The sequence below is a fragment of the Micromys minutus genome (genome assembly GCF_963924665.1).
Source record: "Micromys minutus genome assembly, chromosome: 29".
In the NCBI taxonomy this organism is placed as follows: domain Eukaryota; kingdom Metazoa; phylum Chordata; class Mammalia; order Rodentia; family Muridae; genus Micromys; species Micromys minutus.
Genome location: NC_137964.1, coordinates 18301126 through 18314712, shown reverse-complemented (window position 1 = coordinate 18314712; position 13587 = coordinate 18301126). Strand labels below are relative to the sequence as shown.

Below are 13587 nucleotides of genomic sequence, written 5' to 3'. Positions count from 1 at the left end.
GGGGTAAGTATGAACAATTGATGTTCCACAGATGAGGAAATCTAGACAAACTGCTCATTTGTCATGAGATTAAATGAGCTACTGTAAAAAAGAAATTTATCAAGAATCCAGGATGGACTAAGTGCTCACCAAAGATTATCCAACTCTACATGAGAATGTGTGAAAGCTTAGGCAGGCAAGATGGTTCAGTGGGTAACAGGGTTGCTGCCCAGCTCGATGACCCATGGTCCATTTTCAGGACCTGAAATGGTAGAAAGAACCAGCTTGTACAGGTTGCCCACTGGCCTCCACATGACGCACTCTGTGGCATCATCTCCAGTACATAAACTAAGTAAATAAATGTAAGTTTAAAAATGTGTAAAGGAATACTGCATTCAATGACTCTACACTGCTAAAGGAGGGAGAAGAAATTCTTTAGGATGTATTTCAAAAACTGTAATGAGGCAGAGGCAAGCCTGGTGTCACAACTGTATCACTTTAACTACTTGGGAGGCTGAGGTAGGAATGTCAAAAATTCGAGGTTAGCCTGGTCCATGAGTGAAATCAAAGCCAACCTGGACAATTTAGTGAGACTCTGTCTCAGAGTCCCTGCATAGAATCCCGCAGTGAGGGGCTGGGAGCGTGGCTCAGTGGTAGAGCCCCTGCCTAGAATCCCCCAGTGAGGGGCTGGGAGCGTAGCTCAGTGGTAGAGCCTCTGCCTAGAATCCCCCAGTGAGGGGCTGGGGGGCCTGGCTCAGTGGTAGAGCCCCTGCCTAGAATCCCCCAGTGAGGGGCTGGGGGCGTGGCTCAGTGGTAGAGCTCCTGCCTAGAATCCCCCAGTGAGGGGCTGGGGGCATGGCTCAGTGGTAGAGCTCCTATCTGACGGCCTGCTTTCCTAGCATACACAAGCACCTAGATTCAACCCTGAGTACTTGGGGTGGGGGGGAATCTGTTACAACAGTGACACAATTTCTACATTTTCCTCCTCTACCCGCTCAAACCTTGCACAAATTTAACTGTATTTCTGCTGCTCTGCTGCAGCCTCCTGAAGAGAGGAACTGTCCATCACCTCCATTTTACTGCTCAACATCTGAAAGCACGGCCAAGTGTCCAGAGGAGAATTCATCAATAGCAAGAGACAGAGGTGAGATTCAAATCCAGTTGGGCACAGCCAAGGGGTTCCTGCTGAGTAACCAGAGATTTTCCTGGAGCCCCCAGCAGCACGCATGAGGGAGAGAAGGGAACAAGCATCACAGCCTTCACACAAGCCTTCAGTCAGGACTTGTCACTGACTGCTGCGCCCCCATGGGGTCGGGAAGGCACACAGCTAGGGCAGAAGAAGGCTGCATGGCTCAAACCTGGGTAAGGACCTTTTGGTCACAGCGCGTGCTCAGAGTAGAGACAACGCTCATATAAGAAGATTTAGATTAATACAGCAACAAGATCTGCAGATCTTTGTAAGTGGATTGATGCCCTTTGGTTGTGTCTGCCCCAGTAAGAGGATCTAACGCTCAGATGTCTGTGAGCCTTGGCAATAGAAAAACCATTGGCTTACTAAGGGTGCCTGTGGTCTGCCAGAGAGCCTGATTTATTGTTGTAGGATGATAGAAAAAGCTGCCTGTTCCTACCTCCAGAGGCAGATTCCACGCTATGTACACATGTGACTTGTAGTCGTCCATCCAGACCTCAGCTACTCGGAGTGCATTCCTCTTGGTGTAGAAGCCGATGTTGCTGTTATACGGTTTCTTCTTCCGCTCTATGTGGGCCACCCTTGAACACGGAAGGACCTCCATGCTGCCACCACATAGCCATACCTAGAGGCACAGAGACTTGATCAGTATGGCAGAGGATATCCCAGAGGCCATTGCCCAAAGCAGTGGTTAAACTTAGATAGCATGGATCCTAGTTTTCTTTCTGTTGCTGTGATAAAACACCCTGACAAAAAGCAATTTAAGGGAGTAAAGGATACATTTGTCTTACAATTCCAAGTCACAGCCTATCACTGAGAGAAGTCAGGGCAGGAACTCTATAGCAAGAACTTGAAAGCAGAAAACATGGAGGAATACTGCTTACTGGTATACTCATAAGATCATGCTTAAATAGCATTCTTATACAATCCAAGACAATCTGAATAGGGAATGGTGCCACCTACAGTGGGTTGGGCATTCCTACATTATTAACCATCAAGACAACTTCCCCACCCAGTTATGTCTGTAGTCCAATCTCACCTAGGCTATAAGCTGTATCAAATTGACATAAGCTAACTATGAGTTTAATACGATTACCAGTTTGAATGGATCTAGAACCATCTAGAAGATAGACCTGTTGGGCATGTTTATAAAGGAGTTTCTAGACTGGATTAACTGAGGGAGACTTGCCCTGAATATGGCAAGCATCATTGTACAGGTTGGAGCCTTGGACTTAATACAAAGGAGAAAATGGCCAAGGACCATTCGTTTCTCTGCTTCCTGACTGTGGATACAATTAGATCAGATGCCTCACTCCCCTGCTGCCGTGCCTTCCCCACCATGATAGAATGTGCCCTTGAACTCGAAGCCACAATCAATTCTCCCTTCCTAAAGTCCCTTTCTCAGGTATTTAGTCACGGTAATGAAAAGGTAGCTAAAACATCTTACCGTGTCTGGCTTGTCCAATTTCCAATTCGGCTACTTGTCTTTTTATTATTAGCTGAGGCCTTAGGGAGTACCAGGCTGTGGTTCCTCTGATATAAACTATCTCACTTTTTCTTCTTTTATTTTTCAGGATGTGCTATTGTCTGTGTGTTTCTTTTCTGGCCTTTGTGGGCACCTGCACATGCATGACATCCACTCGTACATACACATAAATAAAAAGTTTAAAATATATGTGTCTTAAAAAAAAAAAGTAATGAACTTAAGGGTTGGGTTCGGTTGTTGACTTGGTAGGGCAGTTATGCAAAAATGAACACTTGAGTTCAATCCCAGAGGATACCCAGCCTCATAGTTGTGCTGATAATCCTAGCTTTGGGGAGGTGGAGGTGAAAGAATTCCTGGTGCCCACTGGCCAATCAGCCACTGCTTTGGTGCTTGTGGAAAGGGCAATAACCTTCTTGGTGAGCTCCGGGCCAGTGAGAGACCGTCACACTGGCTGGACGGTGTGGTCAGGGTTGAAGGATGACACTTGAGGTTGTCCTCTGGCTTCCTCATGAATAGGCACACATAAACAAACTCTTAAAGAAAGATGAATGTGTGTGTGTGTATGTGTTTGGCGGGGGTGGGGTGGGGGGTGGGGTCCATATTCCTGGAATTCAAGAACAGTGAAGCATCTCAGTTTGAGGTGCACCTCATCCTTGTAGATGTCAGTGTTGGAACCTGGGGCCCCAAGCATACTGTGTGAGCACTGAACCACATGTGCAGCCTGGGTGGCATTCTTGGTGTTTGTGTGACACACAAGATGCCACTGTCTTTACAGCAACATTTCAAATCTTTGAGGACGGTGGGCAATCACCCCAGCTTCTTCTCCAAGACCCTCATACCCTACTCCTAACCTACAGACAGTCTCTCCGGTTGTTGATGTATCAGTTTCCAAAGAACTTGGAAGCTCAACACAGGGGGTTTTCTCCTTCTCTCCTTAAGGAGTCTTAACAGTGGCTTTTCCAAATGTCTTCTGTGTCCCTGATTTAAGTCTCTCTGAGGTCCACTGAAATTTGTTCCCATGTTGCTTGGGCAACAGCAAGCTGGGCCTAGTGGCAGAGTTTAGGCATCCTAGCTACTTGTGGGATGGAGGCAGAGGGACCACAATAAGTTCATACCCTGCTTCCGAGTGAACTTAGTGAGCCTGCCTCAAATAAAAAGTAACAAGAGGACTGGGGTGTAGTTCAGTAGTAGAGTACTACCTACAGTCTCTCAGTGTTGGAGTGTGGCTCAGTGGTAAAGCACCCAGACAGCATACAGGAGTTCTTCCCCTAGTCCTGGGCAAAATCCAAGCCCAGCAACAACAAAACAACCCAATAACAACATTTGAAAGTAACACTGGTGGATCTCTCAATGCAGAACTCACATAAAATAATCCCATTGGGTCTTCTAAAGTATAGGTAAATTTTAGCCTTTTTTTTTGGCTAAGATCTTTCAATTTATTTCTCCTATTCTTCTTCGGACTTCTTGGAAACACTTGTCTCCTGAGGGCACACTCATCATCCCCAACCTTCTTTCCCCTCCCCACAACCTCTCCTCTCCTCCACCAAAGGTTACTTTCCCTGGTATTTTGTGCCAGGCTGGAGAGATAAACTGTCTCCCCGTACCCCAGGGGGTTAAAATGCATCTTCTTTCCCACAATCAGATGGATGCTTCACGGCTTTTCTCCTAAATTCCTTTTACAAAAATTCAATTACAATCCCCGGCTTTATTTATTGCAGTTTCTCAGAAACGGAATTTACAAATGCAGATCTTGAGACATATCTCAATTTAAGTACCGCAGTGGCGAGAACCCCTAAACACCTAGATTCTACTACCGGCTGGGTCGATGCAAGCCATTTCTCTTAGCGCAGGCTGAGGAATTAAAATGAACCTTGGCAAGCGACATGTGACTCCGAGGAGGAAAGAAAGGCATTACTGAAAGCAGCCAGACTCACCCAGCAGAGTCGAGGGGGGTGGAAGCGATTTGTTTCTCCTGATTGTTGTTGCTTCCGTATTTAAAAGACAAACCATATCAGAGAGAGGCCAATCATACCAGTCTGAACGGATCATCAGTTTAAAACCCATTACAGCTGTACCACCCAGTGGACTAGCATGCTACTGTCATACATAATCAATCTCCCGTGTTAGAAAAAGCATCCCATGTAATCTTTATATGTTTAAGGACACTTTGCTCTGTCTTCCTACGTCCCACTGTCCCCACCATCTTTTCTCTTCCCTCGAAACCCTTCATTTTTCCGTTCCCTCCTTCTCTTCCCCCCTAACATCTTGTTCCCATCTCAACTCTGTTCCTCCCTTTGTGCTCTGGTGGAGTCTGGGGACAGCTGCAATGAGATTATTAACACGTGACCAACACGTGACAGGAAGCGGGATGATTGACGGGTGACGGGCTGGGAAAATGGCTTCTTGGGCAAAGGCGCTTGTACACAGGAAAGTTCCTTTACCTCGGGCCCACGGGGGAAGAGAGACACCTGATTTTACAAGTTGTCCTCTGCCATCTATGTGTAATGTCTCTCTCTCTCTCTCTCTCTCTCTCTCTCTCTCTCTCTCTCTCTCTCTCTCTCTCTCACACACACACACACACACACACACACACACACACTCGAAAAGGAAACAACATAATAAAACATTAAGTTCAGCACATGAAGGAAGCAGTTGGCATGGACTAGAAGCCCTTCCTCACCTGGGCTACACAGGACAGAGTGTACTGAGAGAAGCCCATGGGAAAAACATTTGATAGAGACAAGTCAGGAGCCTCCTGAGCCAGCAGTGTGTAAGTGGATACCTTTTTCCCATTTTGCTAGGCCACCTGCATCTTCAAGAGTACAATCACTTCCAAAACATTACTTATTATGCTTGTGTGTATGTGCTGGTACTTACGTGTGCCCCACAGTGCATGCGGAAGTCAGAGGACCTTTAGGTTTGGTGGCAAGTGTCCTTGCAATCAGATATGCATCTCACTGGCCTGGGTTCCCTTTTACAAGTCATCTTTATTTCTACTTTTGACCATCTCCTACTACAGCTTTTTCATTCTGGGACACGGAAAACTAAAACCATCACTGGGTGCCACTCAGAACTCAGATCCACACTGTGATGGTTAGCAACCTTAATTTCCATCTTCATGGGCTCCAGAATCTAGTGGGAGATAAGCCTCCTGACACACCCATGGTGCATCATCTAAATCAGTGATTCTCAATCTGTGGGTTGCAACTCCATCAGAGGGTGGAATGGCCCTCTCACAGGGGCAGGATAGCAGACAGCCTGCATATCAGATATTTACATCACAATTCATAACAGTAGTGAAATTACAGTTATGAAGTAGCAATGAAGATAATGTCATGGTTGGGGGTCACCACAACATGAGCAACTGTATTAAAGGGTTGAAGCGTTAGGAAGGCTGAGAAGCACTGGGATAGATTAAGGTTAGCCTTGGAGACTGTTTGCAGGGTATTGTCTTGGCTGGCTTTAGTGATGTGTGAAGACCCATGCTGACTGTGGGCAGGATCATTCCCTAGCCAGGGTATAGTAAAAAAAAAAAAGAAGAAGAAGAGGAGGAGGAGGGGGAGGGGGAGGAGAAGGACGAGGACGAGGAGGAGGAGGAAGAAAGAAAGAAAGAAAGAAAGAAAGAAAGAAAGAAAGAAAGAAAGAAAGAAAACTTGACCTTGGCACAGACATTCATTGCTTTCTTCTTCCCGACTACAACAGCAACATGACTTGCAACGTTGACTCTGCTACTATGAGATGTTCCTCAAGTTATAAAGCAAAAATAATTCCTTAGATTGCTTATATCAGGGTATTTTAAAGAAAAAAAAGCCTTTAATTTTTCTTTTATTTATGTGTCCCTGTATGTAGTGCAGAGGCCAGACGATGGTATAGGCTCACCTGGAGCCATGGTACAGTTGGTTGTGAGCCATCTAGCATGGGTGCCAGGAACCGAACTCAGACCCTCTCTGCAAGAGATACATCCTTCCTTTCCTACAGCAGCTACAACTAAACAGACGTTAAGTATTCCATCTCTTTGTGTCCCAGAACCCTTCCTGATGCCCTCAACTTATAACAATTTGCCTTGGCTATTGAACCCAGCACCGCATACATGTGCATACGGATCAGAAAGCTGGTCCTCTGCCGGGAATATAAAGACAATGTAGACCTGCTGACTGAGTTCTCAACTTCCACTGGTTACCCCTCAGGGCTGAGCACGAGAATACATATCAGGGACAGGCAGAAAGCAGCTTTGGCACCTTCATATGGAAGTTTCCAGAAGGCAGGTGGGGGATTAACACTGCATTCACTTTCCTACCTATAACATATTATTCATCCTGCTACCACCCCTTAGTATGCATTTTGCTGAGGATTAGAAAGCAGCTGTTGGAGTGTAATTATAGATAATCTATGCTTAGCCGCTGGAGGAGACTGACTTATATTTAATTCTGTCTTCAGTACCAAAGGCCATAGCTTTGAGACTGTTTGCCCTGACATGGAGAGAAGCTGGTATTTACAGATTTTAAAGATTGATCTCTTATTACTCTTTAAGGGGTTGGGGAGAGCAGTGTCCACAGAGGCCAGTAGAGATTGTTAGGACTCCTAGGCCTGTGGTTATAGGCAACTGTGAGCTGCCCAACGTGGGAGTTAGGAATAGAACTTGGGTCCAATGTAAGAGTGTTATGTGATCCTAAATCTTGAGGCATCTCTCCAGCCTGTTTCCGTATTGATTTTACAGAGTGTGTGAGGGTTAATCTTCATTGTCAACCTGGACAATTGGAGATGCACTTCTGGGTCTGTCTGTTTAACAGAGGAGGGAAGGCCCACCCTGAATTCGGGTGATATCTTCCCCTGGGCTGGGGTCCTGGACTGAATGAAAGGAGACAGTAAGCTGGGGAGCAGCGTCCATCTCTCTCCTTCCTGTCTGTGAACATAACTTGGCCAGCTGTTTCTGCTCCTGCTACCATGCCTTCCTCACCCTAGTGGACTACATCCCCTCAAACCAAGAGCCAGTGCTAAAGCAAAGACCAGATCAGGGTCCTGGAAGCTTGGATTCTCAGAGCTGGTCTGTGATCTCGGTCAGCATGTGTCCAGCTAGAGGCATTTCCCCCGCCCGCTGGTGAGTTCCATCAGTTGACGTGGTGGTGTCTTTGGGACTCTATTTTTCTTCTATTCCAGTCTGTTTTATTTCACATTCCAACTGCAGTTTCCCCTCTGCTCCCTGTCTCGACTGTCTTTGGGACTCTTATGTAGATGTTCCTCAGCAAGGTAGATGCCTCCCCTCCTTCACTGAGACAATGGTAAATCTCAGTTCCTTCATTTAACAGAAACGCCACTTTGGGTCCCTGGTCTTAGTCTCACTTCAGTTGCTGTGAGAAAATGCTCTGCTGAAAAGCAACCTAGGGAGAAAGGGTCTATTTCAGTGTATTGTTCCCCAAGGTACAACCCATCATCCCAGGGAAGTCAAGGGGAGAACTCAGGAGATCTTTACAGTCAAGAGCAGAGAGAAATGACTGCACACATGCAAGCTTGCCTGACACCAGCTTCATTTCTTCACTCATACATAGTCCATGACCCTCCAAAGCGTGCACATGGCAGGTCAGAAAATAACTCCTTGGAGGTTGGTGCCACCAGCAGTGGGGCCGTCTTCCTGCGTTAATTAATATTCAAGTCGAATCTACCCCACACATGCCCACGGTTCACCCTAGTCTAAAAAAATCTCACCAGGTGATTCTCAACTGTGTCAAGCTGACATTTAAAACTAAAACTAACCAGCACAAGCTCCTCTGATCTTCTCTCCCATCTGTGAACCAGTCCAGCCAGCTATGGCAATCTCTATGGGAAGAATATAGATGCCTTCTACAGTGACAGGCAGCATCTGCTTCCTGCTAGTGACAACGACCCCAGTGCAGGCTCCACAATCTCTGGGCACCCCACTTCTAGACTCCACTTTGGCCAACTTGGCTATAAGCCTCTAATTTCTTTTTCTTTTAACCACCCATCTTCTGTGGCTACAAAGCCGATTACCTTCTCTATCCCATTTCCATCTACATGGTCAGACTTGGAAGCTACCCACTGAAGGGAGAGAAGCCGGGATATGGGAAGCTCACTGCCAGCATCTACCATGAATTTTGTTTTCAGTGCCTATGTGGTGTATATATCTTTATGTGTGTGTATGTGTGCATGTGTGTATGTGCATATGCATGTATGTGTGTGCATGTGGAGGGCAGAGGTCCAACCAGGCATCTTTCTTGATCATGTCCCACTTTATTATTTATTTAATTAATTAATTATTTATTTATTTATTTATTTATTTATTTATTTATTTATTTATTGAGATATCAGCACATTTATTTAGCTAGACTAGTTGGCCAATGAGTTCTAAAGACCTGTCTGCACAGTTCTCCCTAACCTAATCATCCTATCTCTGGAGTTTACAACCACGTATCGCCTAGCTTAGATTATTTTTGAATGGGTGCTCGGGATCTGAACTCAGGTCCTCTTAGTTACAAGACAAGCACTTTAATCACTAAACCATTTCCCATGACCTCCATGAATTTAAGTACTGGGGGGACAAAGACGTGTCCTTGTAAACGCCAGGCGATGGCTTGCCCGCCTCACTACAGTCCCAGCTGCACCATGGACTTTTAATTTGTTACCATTCTTTTGACTTAGAAGGAAAAAGGCGCCCGTATGGAGGTCGCAGGACAACCTTCGAGAGTCAGTTCTCTCTGACATGTGGGTTCTGGCGATTGAATGCAGATCACCAGACTTGGCAGCAAGCACCTTTACCCCCACTCCGAGCCATTCCAGATCAGATTTATCCCCCCCACATCAAACCAGAGATTTGGAATTCAGCAGGTTTCAGGGACCTGAGTGGTTTGCCCCAGGCACTCAGCAGTCCTTACTTTGAACTGCAAGCTGTTGCATTTCGAGAAGCCCAGGCTTTTAAAGGACTCACTATCCAGAAGTAAACAGCTGCTGGGAACTTCCAGTAATTTCATTTATTTCCCTCCTGGATAACAACCCATTCCCCATCGTCCAGGGCAGCGGGATCCTGCCCTAGGATGTGACACACTTCCCCGACCTGCCCCATCCCAGTCACTTCTCGGGCCCCACCTGGGGACCAGTTTCACATCTGGGAAATCTGTCAGAACAGGCAGCCTGTGGCAGAGCTGATAAAGAGAACACAGTCGTTTAAATTTTTAAACAGTTCTTTCTGGGTGTTGTTTTGTTCTGGCTTGCCTAACACTGTGTCCTGTGTATCTCCTAGGACCTGGGGTCTGAAATGTCATCTCTTGCCTGCTGGCAGCTGCTGCTGCCAAGGGCTGGCAGCCTGGCTCCCTCAGAGTCTGAGAGGTGGATGGAGCAGGTGTGCCATCCATTCAGAGACAGCTCCTTGACTATAAGAACCAGCATGATCAAAACGGCCAACTTTGCTCTTTGGCTCAGAGCGAACGCAGGGAGGGTGTTATGTTATCTTTAGTGTACAGCTTCCTCCCCACCCCCGTCAAAATGCTGAGTGTGCTTGCTTGAACTTAGATAATATTTTATATGCATTTAAAAAGAAGTATATATGTGTTTATGTTTGCATTTATCCCATAATAGTCATGTAGAAGTCAGAAAGCAGAGAGTTGGTTCTCCCCACCATGTGAGCCCTTGGGTTCAAATGCAAGTCTTTGAACTTGGCAGCTAATGCCTGCCTTTGCCTGCTGAGCTATTGAGCTGGCCCCTAAATTTTGTTATTGAAATAGGGTTGTTGCATTATGCAGTTAAAGATATTCAAATCTTCCCAGTGGCATAGAGAGCCATTCCTAATTATCCACCTCAATGTAGTTCCTGAATGAAAGACACACACACACATAGATACACACACAGACACAGACACACACAGACACACACACACACACACACACACACACACACACACACACACACACTCACAGCCCTCTAATTTAATATGCCTTAAACAGCTTAATGACTGGGCTACTCTCAAACATCCATGTGGCTAATAAACTCTCTCCTCCAATAATCCTGAATTATTACTTACTAACTCTTATATTTCATCTTAGGCCCCAGACCTAGTCAGGGATCCCCTAGGGCCACTCTTTCCTGGCTCTTAGATGTTTGGTATACTCTCACTTTCTACATGTCTCAAGCCTGATCTTTCTGCTTTCTTGACATAATGGTTCTAACTCCTTCTCAGTCCCCTTGCCTGTGAATCCTAAAGTCCCTTCCTGCCTCCCTGGTCAGCCACTGGCTTTATTTACCAATCAGAACCACCTAGGGGCAGGGACCCTGGGTGTCTTACATTAGGATCCTCATGTAATTTTGGGAACCCAATTAACATAATACAAGCATTCAACCAGATCTACAACATACGGTCCCATTCTGTAACCTAGGCTGGTCCCACACTCACAGCAATCCTCCTGTCCCAACCTTTGAGCGCTGAGATGACAGACAAGCGTGAGCTGTGAACAGCTTCGTCTACAAATCTTCAAGTTTAGATTTCAAGAGATTTTTTTTCCCCTACTGACTTCACAAACATGAATTGAGGTAGAAAAAAGACAAAGGCATTTGATCTTCATTAATCCTGTCAGGTCTGCAGATATATTGATTTTTTTTTTCTGTTTGTTTTTTAAGACAAGGTTTCTCTGTGTAGCTCTGCCTGTCCCGGAACTCACTCTGTAGACCAGGCTAGCCTGAAACTCAGAGATCTGCCTGCCACTGCTTCCTGACTGCTGGGACTAAAGGCATCCACCACCCCCTACCATGGCCCAGCTCCATTCTCTACAGAGGGATTGTGATAAAAGGATTGGCTTAGTTTACACTGGGGGTGGAGAGATGGCTCAGGAGTTAAGAGGCCAAGAGTACTTGCTGTTCCTCCAGGGGACAAGAGTTCTGCTCCCAACACCCACATCAGGCAACTCACCAACGCCTGGGATTCAGCCTCAGTGGGCACTGTATTGTGCACATGGACACCCAGGCACACGCTTTTAAAGTTCATTAATAACTAAAATACAAATGTGCACCGACGAGTAGCCAGAGGAGTCCCCAATTCACACAAATTCTACAAGGAAGCCTGTTGGGATTCTGTAAACCCATCCCTCAATTCTGTTCCGCCCCAGTGACCTGACACTATAAAAGGGGCCGCTTGACCCCTCCTCTCTCTCTTGCAACCTTGCTCTCCCACCCCTATCCCTCCTCTTTCCCTTCCCTTCCCCCTCTCCTTCCATGTGCTCATGGCCCTCCTCTACTCCTTCCTCTCTCTCTCTCTCTCTCTCTCTCTCTCTCTCTCTCTCTCTCTCTCTCTTTTTCTGCCTCTACCACCCTCTTAATTCTCCCATGACCTGAATAAACTCTAATCTGTACTATACTATTGTGTGGCTGGTCCCTCAGGGGGAAGGGATTTCCAACATGGGACCCCCAGAGGCATCTCCCTTGCCCCCAGGCCTCGCCGCACCTCTATGGGCCATACGCCCCCCCACTCTCTTCATCCTTTCCTTAATATTGGTGCTGAAACCCAGGATGTCATCTTTTTACAACATTGGTGCCCCGTGACTTTTCCTTTCTGTGACTTTTCCTTACAAAGCCCATATACCCTCCCCATCCAGGCTCCGTTTTCACAGTTATCCTAATTTTCCAAATAACATAGTCTCTAGATTGCAAAGGACTACCATTACCCTGATTCGGTGAAAATGGTTGGTGCAAGTGGTGTGTGCATGGGTGGGGCTGCATCCTTTCCACAGCCAACTATTCATTCTTCATCTTGTCAGGTCACATCTCTGATGAGATTGCATGAAAATGGTTCTAGTGGGTGGATCAATGACAGAAATTTCCATGTGGCGATGAGGTCCGATCCTTTAGGGTCGCTGGATAGTAGCCTGGTTTTATCTGTCTAGTGTTTCAGTCCATCCCAGGGTTAATAGCATTGTGTGCATGGGGCAAGCATTTTAAAGCTTAACTCGCCTCTTGCAAGCCGTTTTCAGCTATATGCTGTAACTAAGATTGGCTTGAATGCTATTTAGGCTGGTCACAGGGACCCATCACTGTGGCTTAGGTGACAGAGAGCTCAGCTTTACCTATCAGAGATGATCTGTTCCCACCCCTGTAAGTCCTCCTCCAAAGTTACTCAGCATGGGAGCCACTGGAGGCAAAATGGAGACTCCAGCTTAAGAGGATGGTGAACATCTGTTCTTTCTGGGACAGCAGCAGGCACTACAAAGGCATTCTGGGAGAAGATAGAGCCTTGCTAGATGGCTGGCTTTCTTTCACCTGTGTGCAGTGTGGTGAGGAGAGCCAGGCTTGGCAGCAGTGGCTCTCAGGAGTCCCAAGTCACTTTTATCTGACCCAAGTCCTTAAAGCTTTACTGTGCTCCTACAGTGACTATAAATTCCCATGCACTTTGCAGAGTTCCCTTTGGGGGTGGGGAGATCAATGAGAAAGAGCAACAGGTAAAGGCACTTGCTATAAGGCCCAGTGGCCTGAAGTGCAGTCCCTGGGACCACGTGGTGGAAGGAGAGATGTTGCCCCCACACATTCTCCCCCCCATAATACCTGTCTCTGAGTCTCTGCATTAGTCCCAACTGCTGCCAGAGGAAACCTTGCTGCTGACGACTGGACAAGGCAAGGCACTGACCCAAATCTCTAGGCTCTCCAGTCTCTCTAGTTCCTAACCATCTGAGCAGTATAGGGCATGGGCCCTTTCTCATGGCGTTGTCAGACAGTGGTTGTCCGTTAGGGAGGGAGTCTTTTAAAGAGAGACTTCAGTATGGTGCAGGTGCCCTGTGGGAATAGGACCCTACACCCAAGCCTCTAGTGGCACATTACTCTGTGTCATAGTTTTGATATGAAGTGTTCCCAGTAGGCTCATGTGATGTAAGCTTGATTCTAAGCAGGTAGACCCAATCTTTTGTGGGGATTAGATCATGAGAGCTCTGATCTCATCGGTGGA

At 46.6% G+C, this 13587-nt stretch overlaps 1 protein-coding gene across 2 annotated transcripts in view; it reads right to left on the bottom strand.

Moving 5' to 3' along the window:
* GALNT17 (polypeptide N-acetylgalactosaminyltransferase 17) overlaps positions 1-13587 on the bottom strand; it is a 420712-nt gene that overhangs the window by 29471 nt on the left and 377654 nt on the right. For both annotated transcript variants that reach the window (XM_080940615.1, XM_080940616.1), the window contains one exon: positions 1608-1793. In XM_080940615.1, coding sequence (XP_080796741.1) covers positions 1608-1793 — 186 coding nt within the window. The remainder of the gene's footprint in view (positions 1-1607; positions 1794-13587) is intronic.